The sequence below is a fragment of the Manihot esculenta genome, chromosome 9 (assembly GCF_001659605.2).
Source record: "Manihot esculenta cultivar AM560-2 chromosome 9, M.esculenta_v8, whole genome shotgun sequence".
Taxonomy (NCBI): Eukaryota; Viridiplantae; Streptophyta; class Magnoliopsida; order Malpighiales; family Euphorbiaceae; genus Manihot; species Manihot esculenta.
The window spans coordinates 12,168,375-12,180,365 of NC_035169.2; the positions used below are offsets into that span (position 1 = coordinate 12,168,375).

Sequence of the window (11,991 nt, forward strand, 5' to 3'; positions counted from 1 at the left end):
ATTATTGTTCCTACTCCAATTCCATTACATTGTGATAACACATCAGCAATTCATATTGCGGCTAACCCTGTTTTTCATGAGCGCACAAACACATCGATATCAATTGTCATGTGGTTCGGGCACAATTACAAACAGGTTTTATTAGTACCCCTTATTTGCCAAGTTCCTTACAGCTCGCTGATGTGTTCACAAAGCCTTTGTCTTCTCAACTCTCTCAGACTTTTGTGTGCAAGCTTGGATTGGTTGATTTTTCACCCACTCCAACTTGAGAGGGGGGTGTAAAGTATATTATATGGTTACGTTTGTAAAGTCAAAATTGCGTTAGAATAGGCATTAGAATAGCTATAATCCTAACAGATATACTTGTATATATATCCACTCTATTAAACAGAGCAGGGCAGTAGAAAAAGAAACATTGAGAAAGCTTTCGATTATGAACTCCTCTTCTCTATTTTTATTTTTTCTTCTTTAATTAATTCCATTTCTGTTGGCTTCTTTAATCCTTTTCACATAGACGCATGTGGCTAAATTGGAACCTGTTCTTGCTAGGTGTCACCTTCTTAAGTTGTACATGTATCAGTGATTGGAGCTATCCAAGACCAGATCAAGAGTGACGTGTCTCCATTTCGAGTCCTGATAATTTCTTCTAAGCTCCTAGACTAGTGGTACGTGCATTTGGATAAGGGTCTTGTTCCTGTTCTGGTTAAGGGTTCCTCATAGTAACTCCTTTGGGAGATGATGTTCAATGATTGATGAGACCTGTGACCAAATTTGCAGGTTTTTCGTTTCTCAAAAATAATTAATGAGAAAGAAAAAGAAACATGATTTGTGGCCCAATTCGAGTTGAAACAGCTGATTTCATAAATTAAGGATTACAATTAATTAAAATTTTTATTAAATAATTAGTTATGTAAATTATTTGATTTTCTTTTAAAAAAATAATTTTGATATAAATCAAATCAATTATCAATAAATTATTATTATTTATTTTAAATTAATTTTGATAAGCTTAATCAGAATCCGGTTTCAATCTTTCTGCCCAATCAGTGGGCTTCGACCGCTAATCAGAGAGCGATTATATATAATCACTGGACTTTGGTTTTCCTATAGTAATTAGACCGTCTAAAGTCTCCTTTTCCTTGTCTCGCGATAAAAGTCCTAAATCACCCCATATTCTTCCCCCACGCCTTCCAAACCTACCGCTCTCGAACTCTCCATTATCATCTTCACCCTAGAAATGGCCGCCAATACGGAGAATCTCGCCACTGCCACCAGTCCTCTCCAAGACAATCCTGGCAAAACCCTAAACGATACAGTCCCTCCCCTCGCCAAGCCAGATCGTGTCGAGGATTCCACCATCACCTCCCCATCCGCCGTTAATTCAGACGCAAACGCTCTTAAGAAGGACGGCGAGGATTCGAAGAGCAGCAAGGGTACATCAGTTAGCTCGCGTTCAGGGGATACCGCCCCAGTTTCTGACACAGAAAAGAAGATCCGGCGCGCCGAGCGCTTTGGAATCACTGTTCAGTTGTCTGAGGAAGAGAAACGCAATTCTCGAGCTGAAAGGTATCTGAGATCTTTTCCGATTTCTCGTAGTTAATTTTTTGGTTAATATGGTAGGTTTGAGGATAATCTAATCAAACTAATTTACCTTGGGCTCGCGCGCACACACATTAACTATCAGGCATCAGAATTTCAGTAGCTCTGCAACGGTGGATGTTATTTTTGTCTATCGAATGTTGCTATTTTTGTTACTTGTGCTTCTGCTGTAGGTAATACTAACGCAGTAATTCATATAGCACCTATATGGCTCCTTGTTATTTTTATTTGTTAAATTGTAATTTTGCTTCTGATTGCTTGGGCATTAGTCTAGAGGTGGTTAGGGTAGCAGGTGAGCAAATGGTTTCTCATTATTCCATTTTTAGTTCTGCAAAGCAATAACGAGTCTTTAGACGTAGGCGAATCACATGAATCATCTTGTATTATTGAGCAGTGTGCATATATGGGTGTGTGTTTTTGGCTTTTGTCAAATTTTTTTCCAATTACACCTCACCTCACTTCACACCCTCCTCACTCTTGAAATACGCATATACAGCTTGAATTCATTGACTAAACCTATCCTATGCAAAACTTACTTCTTGCAGGTTTGGCACTGGGGTCGCATTAAAGACATCGGAGCAGTTGAAGAAGAAGGCTAGAGCAGAAAGGTCTTTGATCACATGCTTTAGAAATTGAATTGCAGCAACTTTGCTAATTACTCTTGAAGCGGGTTGTTAGTAATCTTTTTCTGTTGTTTTATAGGTTTGGACTTCCTGTGACCGCTGATGAGGACGCAAAGAAAAAAGCTCGACTTGAGAGATTTGCACCAATTTCTAAGGCAGATACACAGGAAGAAGAGAAAAGGAAAGCAAGAGATATCAGGTTTATATGAACTTTATACTCCGTTTTCTCATTTTGTGTGACTTTTTATCATTAAATGCTGTGTGGTTTACAATCTGAAATGGTTGAGAGTGGGAGCTAATGTTACTCTCATTTTTCCAGATTTTCACAACCTTCGTCAAATTCTCTGTCAATGAATGGCAAGGGAAATATTGAGCCTGTAAGGTCCTTTCTTAAGAAATTATTGCTGCATATCATATGGATAGTTGAAAGACTCTCTGTAAATGTATTATTTTGTGATTGAATTTTTCTTGTGTTTCTATAGCAGAAGGCAGCTATTGCAGGCAAGGCTGGTGGAGGATCCTGAAAAGAGAGGGCCTACTTAAGTATTAGGTACTGTTTATTATATGGTTGCCATTGACATTTTTGCACCTATTATGGTTTTACTTGGATAATTCTTGCACAATGGACTGTTGCATTTGATAAAATACTGCTTTATTCTTGTATTAATTTACTCTGGTGTATCCTGGGCAGGTCTGGCATTCTAACTAATGTTTCCCTCAGTGGCTTCCATCACTATCTTTATTTTCCGGCATGAACTCCGATGCAGCAGCATTCATTGTTAGATAGATAATTGTCTACAGGGCATAGGACAATATTTTTGTGATACAAGGAGGAATTTTTCCAGGTTTCAGATGCATCACATATCAATTTACTTAATGAGGCCTAAAGTGATCAACAACCACCTTTGTTTGTTAACATATCTTAAAATATGCTAGAAATATCAGAAATTCTGTGTTTTCACTAATTAATTATGTGTCTTCATCAAGCCCCAAAATTTGCACAAAATATTTAATGGTTGCTTGTTCTCATTTTACAACTCCTGTCACAATGACATGTGACCTGCGTCTCATTCTTATATATAGTTGCACTTTCATGATCCATCAGAAAACATCAGTATTAAGTAGCACTATCAACTTGATATTTCAAATGTTGGGCTTGCAAATTCCTTGGTAACTGGGGATGACTTGCTTTGTTTTTGTTTTTGATTTTGCTTTTTTGTTTTTTGATTTTTGTTTTGTGTGTGTTAATTAGGAAATAGGGGATGACTTGTAAATTTCCTATTTAATGATAGAATGGGTAATTGAGCTTGCAAATTCCTTCGTAACAAGAACTTGGAGTTGTAAATAGTAGAAGTTGAAAATATAAGACCATAGCCATCTTAGAACCCTACTGGTGCAGCAAACATTAGAAATGCATTCATGAGATATACAAAGCATGCATGTAGTTTTTGTCCTAGGTCAACTTGACTTTAGCCTTACATTTGTTTCAGAAGTCTCTTTTGTTTTGTTTATTTATCTTTTCTATATCAAACTTTGGCATTGGAGTAGAAGATATAATTTACTAATCATGAATTGGGTGAGGTTGTTTTAACTCTAGTAGATGCTTCTGTGTTTTCATGGAATCAAAATAATAGTCACTTGGTATGAAAATGCACGTTACTTAACTACTATTGTTAGAAGCTTGATCATGAGGTACTTGTTTGGAAATGGCATGTTTGACATGGGTTGAATATACTTAAAGCTGTCAACAAAATGAACTTTTTGTGCTAACTATTGATCATCAGTTGAGATATGGGATACGAATTTGACGATGTGTAATTTATTGCCTCAGAAGTTCTGATATTCCTAGTTGGTATTTTGAGAGTAGTAAACATTACAAAGGTGGTCTTGATTTCCTTTTGGCCTCAACAGTAAATTGTAGCTTCAAAGGTAGGGTTTTGGGAACAGAGAATACTTTGGTAATGCAGGATCATTATTTACCTGTGTAATTTTTAGTATTTTGGTTTGAAGTGCTTTGTTATTAAATATTGAACGCAGTATTTCATGCTTTTATAGAAGTAAGATATTTTGGGATGGAAGTACAGGGATTCTGATTGGTAGAACTTGTGTTTTTGTTACGTAGTTGTCTTGTGCATATACATATAAATATTCTACATTCTCTTGATATGTTGCTCAGCTGTGAAATTAAAATTGGATGTTTTTATGTTTTAATACTATTTTAATAGTTGGGGAGTAGCATCATTGTAGCACCTGGGTTGGTGCATTTTATGAGCTGAAGTCGGAGATAAGACAAATGTTGTTTAGCCAGTAGAATTCATTGCGGGGAGCTAATTAAAATCTTGAGCGTGTTACAGGAATTCTGAATTTGTATGCTGCTAAGTTTTCATAGTTTCAGTTGGGCAAATACTTTTCAGTGCTTTGGTAAGCTTGTCTAAATGAATTTTTAAGAGAATAATTTAAATGAATTTTTCATACTATTTTTTTAAATGAATTCTTTTGTAAATTAAAAAAAAAATCTTGGGAAGTGTTTTTTTGGTTTTGGGTTTTGAAAATCCAGTTGACAAGTACAAAAACAAGATGAATTTCTCAGAAATTTCGTTGACTTTTATCTATAAAGACACAGATACTGGGCTATCATTACATTTATGAAGCATGTATCAATTCACTATTTCCTCTTGGCATCTTCAAATTGCAAAGTACTGTTAAGAATTTTTCATTATGGTGCATCTGAGCACCGTGCATGTAATCTTTGTTGTGGCATCCAATTTTTGCACCCGAATCATTCTTTGCTCTCTGCGTGGGGTTTAATGGAAAAGGTCAGAAGAAACAATCTTTGTTGGGTGAACATTCTAACAACTCTTGTTCGAGTTCCCAAGAGAACCAACGCATCTTGTATTAACTTAAAGACTACAAGTCAGTTGGGCTTGGGGACTCCTCGAATTGAAAATAGATAATTATTGGACGAGCATCCTTTGATCATTTTTGAACTTATGAACACCACCACAACTGTTATATCATCATGGAAATGTCTCCTCACGCCTGGATTGATTTTTTTCAGATCTGAATATCTCATTTGCCTATTTTTTTGCTGCTACCTTGAGTGCTGCTTTAACGAGTCTCTTGGCGACTCCCTGCATTGAAATCAAAACATGCTTTGGTTAATGGCTGGACACAGTAAATATGTCATACCATTATTATTCTTGCTTAGACCAGGATAAAAATTAATGTCATTTAGACATAAAAAGCAGCAAAGAAAAATCCATGGTGGTAGAGGTCTTGAGGTTGTTACAATTGATGTTAATAACCTGGGTAGTGTCGTATGTTTATACTATTCACTCAACAATAGCTTAGGTAATTTAATCTACTTTACAGAACATGGAAGTGAGGAAGAGAAATTACATTGCGAGGGAAATTTTGCAGAGTTTCGACAGCTTCTTGGTTGCTGAGATGCATAAACCATCAGAAGCAAATATGAGGAACTGATCTTCTGGTTGGAGTTTGTGGACTAAGATGGATGGCTCTGAGCCAAGGATTAGCTTGTGGAAAGGTTCAGCTAATCTGTACTTGGACTGCAGAGGCTCTCTGTTGAATTCTGTCCTTTTAAGATAGGCATCCCCAATGGATCTTGAAACCTGCAATGATAATACATCAAGAAACCAAAATGGTTGATCAATTTGATACAAACACCACATAGATGTCTTTTGTGCTCTCGGAATGGAAATTTACCTGTATGATGCCTTTGACACGCCAGACTTTGTGCTTCAAGACAACAATCTGGGAATCATCAGGATGTAGAGATCGAAGTTCATTTCTAACAGATTCTATATTTGCATTGTGCTCCCTAGATAATTGTATGGCTTTAACTCTCCGGATTCCTGGTTCTGCTCTTCCTAAAGCTACGCGAGAGTCTCCAGCATTCGCAATATACAACTGTCCATTGCATACAACTCCCACCAGACAGCAAGATCCCACTGATGCTATTTGGGGTCTACTGAGCCACTGTTTTTTCACAAGACACAGAAAGTCCTCTTCTGTTGCTGAAAAAGCCTTATTTATAACATTTTCTGATATCTCATGATGCTCAGACACCAATGCTGCACCATAAAGTAACGAAGTTATTAGCTATAACATCATCAAAGTGTAGCAAATTTGTTCAGGAATCAGAGCACCAACTATGCATTAGTCCAGATGAAAAGATAAATAGAGAAGTTACATGCTGAGGTTGTATGCAAGCTCTTAGAATTTAGAACATAGCAAACAACAGAATTAGCTTCAGCAGTAACATAGCGGATTGAAGCTGAAACATACCCTTGAAATTGGAGAAAAGATTGTGACTGATAAACCTTGAAGCCTCAGTTCCTGCATGTCCATCATATACGCCAATAAAAGTTCCATAGGGCCCTGAATTGCTGGAGCTCAAAGGCCCTGATTCAAGCTGACAATGATCCTCCAATAAATTGTTGGCTTGAATAACAGCCATTGAGAACTCTCCATAAAGATGGTTTCCCAAGTCCTTGTGCCACATCAATCCTTCAGCTTTTCCACTGGCATCATCGTCAATACGAGTTCTCCAACATGTTTTAACCATTGTCAAGTGATCACAACAAGCTACTACAAGATTGGGATATAACGTATATATTTATATTTATCCAAAATATCCAGCAACGGAAATGTGCATAGAAACCAATCTTAAAATTCAATGAACTGAAAAGTGAAGCTATTAGTCACTTGAACCGGAAGCATCGGTAAGTACAATGCAGAAAAGAGACCAAAAGGGTATGGGCTAAATGAACTGAAAAGTTGTACATTGGGACAAGAAAGCAATGGCTTTTATGCGAGTTCAGAGAACATGGAGGCGTGCTGGTGGTATGTACCTTGAATAAGTGTAGAGCACGTTTGTTTTGAAGAAACAGGCTTAGCTTTAAAAGAAAACACGGAATTGGTATTGACAGAGTCTGGTCTGAGATCAGAGAGATCAATGGGAGCAATGGATAAGACAAGGGTTTGGAGTTTTTAGGCAGAAGATCTTTACATGTATTATCAGATGAGATCCAAGGATGGGAAATAGAGATTTTAAAATAAAATGCCTGACATTGTTGTTCTCTTGTTGCTCTGTCTTTTGCGGTTGTGGCCTAGTGGGGTTTCTATGGTTTCCCATTCGAGGGTTTAAAATAACCCATTATTTAGGCAACTTCTGCTCTCTGTTACAGTTATCCTCTTTCTTGAATTGCATTTGAAAAATAATTAGACCTTAACCCATATATTGGCTCTAAGGATAGATTGCCATCCTCAGTCGTCAGACAGAGCTAAAATATGAAATTCTAAATAAGCAGAAGCATTTGGGACAAGCTAAATAAAAAAACCAAAGCAACCCTCATCGTTATTTGATGAACTTTATATATCAATAAGTTTTAGCTCTGATGATATTATGATATTCTTTTGAATGTTTTACAATTGGAATTCATTCGTGTTCAAAGTACATTCTTGTTGCATGGAGCTAAAGATGGGTCTTGTTCTCCTGTGTCATAATTATTACAAGAAAAAGAGAAAAAAGAAAAGGGAAAAGAGAAGGGGTCTATTCTCCATAACAGGATCATGATTCATGAGAGACAAACAGGGTACAGTAGAGAGACTGGTGGGTACATGCATATTGAAACTGCTTTCTGCTAATACATATGCTCCCACCAACTTGGTCTGCAACAGGGCAACTTCATTATCAGTTCATTTCATATGTCATCTGCCACAACCCACCATCAAAATACTCCCCAGAAAAAGAGAGACAGAGAGAGACAAGCATCACCGATATTAATGTATATTTTATTGGATGGTTACAAGAAGACAATAGATATCAGTTGGTGTACGTCTGGTCTCTCAGTCGATGGATATCATCAGCAGGCAACTGCTATATTATATGGAGAAATTTGTGTGACGTATATACATGCACGTGCATATATACCACATAGATGATATATCTCACTGGAATTGGAGGAAAAAGAGCATTAAGAGCTTTAATACAGATTGACCGTGTCTCCCAGGGCCCAATCCACAACATGGACCTGCAATTCCTGGCTATGGTGGTTTGATTTGGTTTCAGCCCAAATGAATTGAAAAAGGCCTCGTATAATGGGCATCATCAATCTAAACTGATTAATCAAAGTTTCAATCAAAGAGTAAACAACAAAGTTGGGACCCAGGTTAAAACATCATGATCTATTCTAGACAGCAAAGCTTCCAAGAATTCAGAATTCCCCACTTCACATGCTCATTAATCTTTATCATCACAATCACATAGCTTTATAACCCATGCCCCTAATCTTTGTTTGGCCATTTGCTTTTATAGCAAAAACAATACGTCAGTGAGCCTTTCTGCTATGTGTGTTATCTATAACTAACACCATTACTGCTTAACCCGAATGCATCATTCAAAATGGCCCAACTCTAATCATTTTTCTTCTCTCGATTGAGCTTTGTATGCTTTCTCTGGCATGCCTTAAAGCATCAAGAACTTCACTAATGCTTCTGTTCATTATCTTCAACTCACTGCTCTTGGTGGGTTCTGCCATAGTACTCGCACTCACAGGAACTAATGCCAATGAGTTATCCACATAATCTTCATTATCACTCTCCCTTGTTCTTCCATTTCTCTCCATACCAGCTTCTAACTTTGGATAGCTGAATATACAATTCATCTACACTTGGATTAAACAAATCCCATCATGCAAATATGAGTTTAATAAAAGAGATCATTGCAGGTTGAATTTGGGTTACCTCTGAGAATTTAGAGGGCAGTGGTAGCTAGATTTGTGAAGGGGAGAATCTTTGAGATGAGGATCAGAGTTGGAATCTGAAGTATCTCGAATGCTTGAATTCTCCTTCATATCTTCAAAGCCTTTGGGGCCCGAAGTGCTAGCAGATGATGTGCAAGAAGACCCACAATTCTCATATGAACCTGACTGATCTAATCCCTCTAATGCGGTAGAACTTTTCAAAGACTCGAGCTTCTTCTTCAAAAATTTAAGCTTATTTTCAGCTTTTTCCCTCAGCTTCGTCTCTTCTCTGAGTTTATTCTCCAGCTCTATTAACTGTAAAAAAGAAATCAGAGACATCATAAATCAGTACACTGTAGATACATGCTTCGTAACATCGATGAATTAGTACCCAGTAGAGGAAAAAGAACAGACCTTATTACCCATGAGTTGTGCTTCCTCTTTAGCAGCCCTTGAAGCTTGTCTCTCTGCAAGCAATCTTCCTCTTAGACATTCTAAAGTCCTCAAGCTATCATCTCCTTCCATTTTCTTCTTGACACTGTCACCGAGAGATGACCCAGATCACAATGTGAGAAACAAGATGGAAGGGAAAGAAAAAGAAGGCAGATTTAAGAAGAACCCACCTCCAGCTTTTGTCTTCCTTTGCAGTAGTTGTCATTTTTTTTTTCTTATAGCAGCTTGATGAGCTTAATAATAAGCAAGGACCAAAACTGCAGAAGAGAGAAAGAGAAGGGAAGACCCACCTCCACCTTACCACTGTTTCTGATTTTTTTTGTTTTTTTTTTTATCCAATCTAAAATTGTAAAAATTTTCATGAAGAAAGAAAACTTTGTTTAGGAAGACTAATAATTAAGTTGCTGCAAATAGAAGGATGTAGATATCCTTGCTTTCTTCATTTGCTATACAAATTATTACTATTCTAACAACTTTGTTTCATATAAAGAAAAAACCAGTGTCATTATTTTTGATAGTATGGCTCCATTACATAGTATATGCAATATAATATAAAGAAAAAACGTTTTTTTTAGAAAAAAAAAGAACATTTAATTTAAGAATAAATGAAATCTGATGGTCAATATAAGTAGAATAAAGTAGCATTTATATTGGCAGGCAACAACACATAACAAGGTGACCAATGTAGGAGCAGCTGGCAGGTGAGGTCTCCTAGGCATGGCTACCCTTTGATTCCAAATCTAATTAATTTTATTTATAATTGATTAATGAATCAAATTAGTTTAGTAAAATTATTTTTTCCTTAAAAAATTTCAATGATTAAATTTAATTAAAATCAAAATTCTACAGAAATTGAAACCAAGAAAAAATGGAATTGCAAAAAAAATTCAATCCAATTCTTTTTAAAAGTATGGTTTATTTTTGTTTTGTATACAATAAATATTTATGATCTTGATAAGGTATAGAAGAGATTGATCATAATGGAAACTATGATATCATGAGAGTAAAATTAAATCAGATTTAACTCATTTTAAAAATTAATTTAAACAGAATGTTTAACATTTTTATAAGTGATACAATAACTCTAATTTAAAATATTTACAGGAAATTTAATATTAATCGCAGATTCTAATATCATATTAAATTCGTGTTATGTCTAACCCAATTAAAAATCTAACTCAAGGGAAATGTTTAAAACATTTTTAAAAAGCATATTATCCCTATCTTAAAATTCAAGAAAATTCTAGGTTGGTATTGCAGTATGATAGTGAAATTCAAGATCCTCTCCTGAAAAGTATTGTATATCTTTCAATATTTTTATTGGAGAGACGCTTTGCTTGCAAGGAAAATATTGTGATCCAATTGCACATTCGTTAATTAAAAAGTTCATTGAAATATTGAATTGGATTTTATACAGAACATTTTGCCTCCTTAGAATGCATAACTTTTTTGATAAAGAGAGAGAGAGTAAAGAAGCAGCTTGCATTAGACTCAAAGAAAAGAGAAGAAACGACTTGGCATTAACAGCACTTGAAATATACAATCAATACTCTCCACCTAATCACATGTATATGCAATTTTTTTTCATGTTTAATTATGGGGATACATTTTCATTTTGGGTGGGGCCAGCTTTTGTTGTCCAGTCTAGAAAGATTAAATAAAAAATAAGTATGACTCTTAAAATGCCATAGAAGATTCAGAAATTATATTAGAATAGGAAAAGGAGAGAATTATTTTGCTGTGAAACAAAAACAAGAAGCAACGTGTGGACGCCAAATGAGCAGTACTTCAAAAGACCCAAATCCATCCATATACAATACAAAACCTTCTCGCAGGCACCAAGTCCACAAGTCTCAACACAATACATCAGCTCCAGCCCTCTCACCAGGGGTCATCGCACCCGCACCTACGACTGGTACTATAATTCAATCAAACTGATTTTTGATAAATTTATATTCGATTAAAAAATAAATTTAAAAATTCAAATTCGAATTCGACTTGAATTTCATTTATAAACTCGATTTCATTTTATAAATTGAATATTAAACTCGAATTCAAATCTAGAACTGTAATCAAATCGAATCGATTTTTGATAAGTTCATACTCGATTAAAAAATAAATTTAAAAATTGGAGTTCGAATTCGACTCAAATTTCATTTATAAACTCAAACTTGATTTATAAAATAAATATTAAATTCGAGCTCAGTTCCAATTCAAACGAGCCAACTCAAATTCTATTCAAAAAATTCGAATTTAAACTCATTTAAATTCGAATTTGAATTCAATTATGTTATAAACAAACTCAATATAATTCAAATTCATTTAAATTATAAATAAATTTAAATTAAAAATAAAATTTAAATTATAAAATGAGTCTTTTAAATTAAATTTTTTTATTTAATTGAAATCTTTCAAACCTAAAATTAATAAAAAAAATTAGAAAGATTGTCCTTTTATAAAGAAATCACAATTCTCTATATCCCTTTAATTTTTGATATGAAATTAGTGTTAGCGAACAAACCCTGTAATATCCGGCTAGACGCCAGCAT

The 11,991-nt window shown here is 35.3% G+C and overlaps 3 protein-coding genes across 4 annotated transcripts; 1 reads left to right on the forward strand and 2 right to left on the reverse strand.

Annotated features, from left to right (window-relative positions):
• Nucleotides 1-1,103: 1,103 nt before the first annotated feature.
• LOC110622726 (protein MODIFIER OF SNC1 11) lies at nucleotides 1,104-4,300 on the forward strand. 2 transcript variants are annotated; one of them, XM_021767328.2, is made up of 6 exons: nucleotides 1,104-1,566; nucleotides 2,145-2,207; nucleotides 2,302-2,421; nucleotides 2,542-2,599; nucleotides 2,705-2,772; nucleotides 2,914-4,300. In XM_021767328.2, the coding sequence occupies exons 1-5, from the start codon at nucleotides 1,238-1,240 to the stop codon at nucleotides 2,744-2,746; spliced, it is 612 nt and encodes a 203-aa protein (XP_021623020.1). In that variant the 5' UTR covers nucleotides 1,104-1,237; the 3' UTR covers nucleotides 2,747-2,772; nucleotides 2,914-4,300. The 2 variants fall into 2 exon arrangements, with proteins under 2 accessions (XP_021623020.1, XP_021623021.1); XM_021767329.2 differs by having other exon boundaries at nucleotides 2,708-2,772.
• Nucleotides 4,301-5,617: 1,317 nt separating this feature from the next.
• Nucleotides 5,618-6,810, reverse strand: LOC110623220 (probable protein phosphatase 2C 38). The gene is made up of 3 exons (XM_021768148.1): nucleotides 6,531-6,810; nucleotides 5,949-6,316; nucleotides 5,618-5,854 (listed from the first exon to the last, which is right to left on the reverse strand). The coding sequence occupies exons 1-3, from the start codon at nucleotides 6,808-6,810 to the stop codon at nucleotides 5,618-5,620; spliced, it is 885 nt and encodes a 294-aa protein (XP_021623840.1).
• A 1,541-nt stretch (nucleotides 6,811-8,351) lies between these two features.
• On the reverse strand, nucleotides 8,352-9,923 carry LOC110623641. Its single transcript, XM_021768641.2, has 4 exons — nucleotides 9,613-9,923; nucleotides 9,404-9,527; nucleotides 8,991-9,304; nucleotides 8,352-8,894 (listed from the first exon to the last, which is right to left on the reverse strand). The coding sequence occupies exons 1-4, from the start codon at nucleotides 9,645-9,647 to the stop codon at nucleotides 8,645-8,647; spliced, it is 723 nt and encodes a 240-aa protein (XP_021624333.1). The 5' UTR covers nucleotides 9,648-9,923; the 3' UTR covers nucleotides 8,352-8,644.
• Between the last annotated feature and the right edge of the window lie 2,068 nt (nucleotides 9,924-11,991).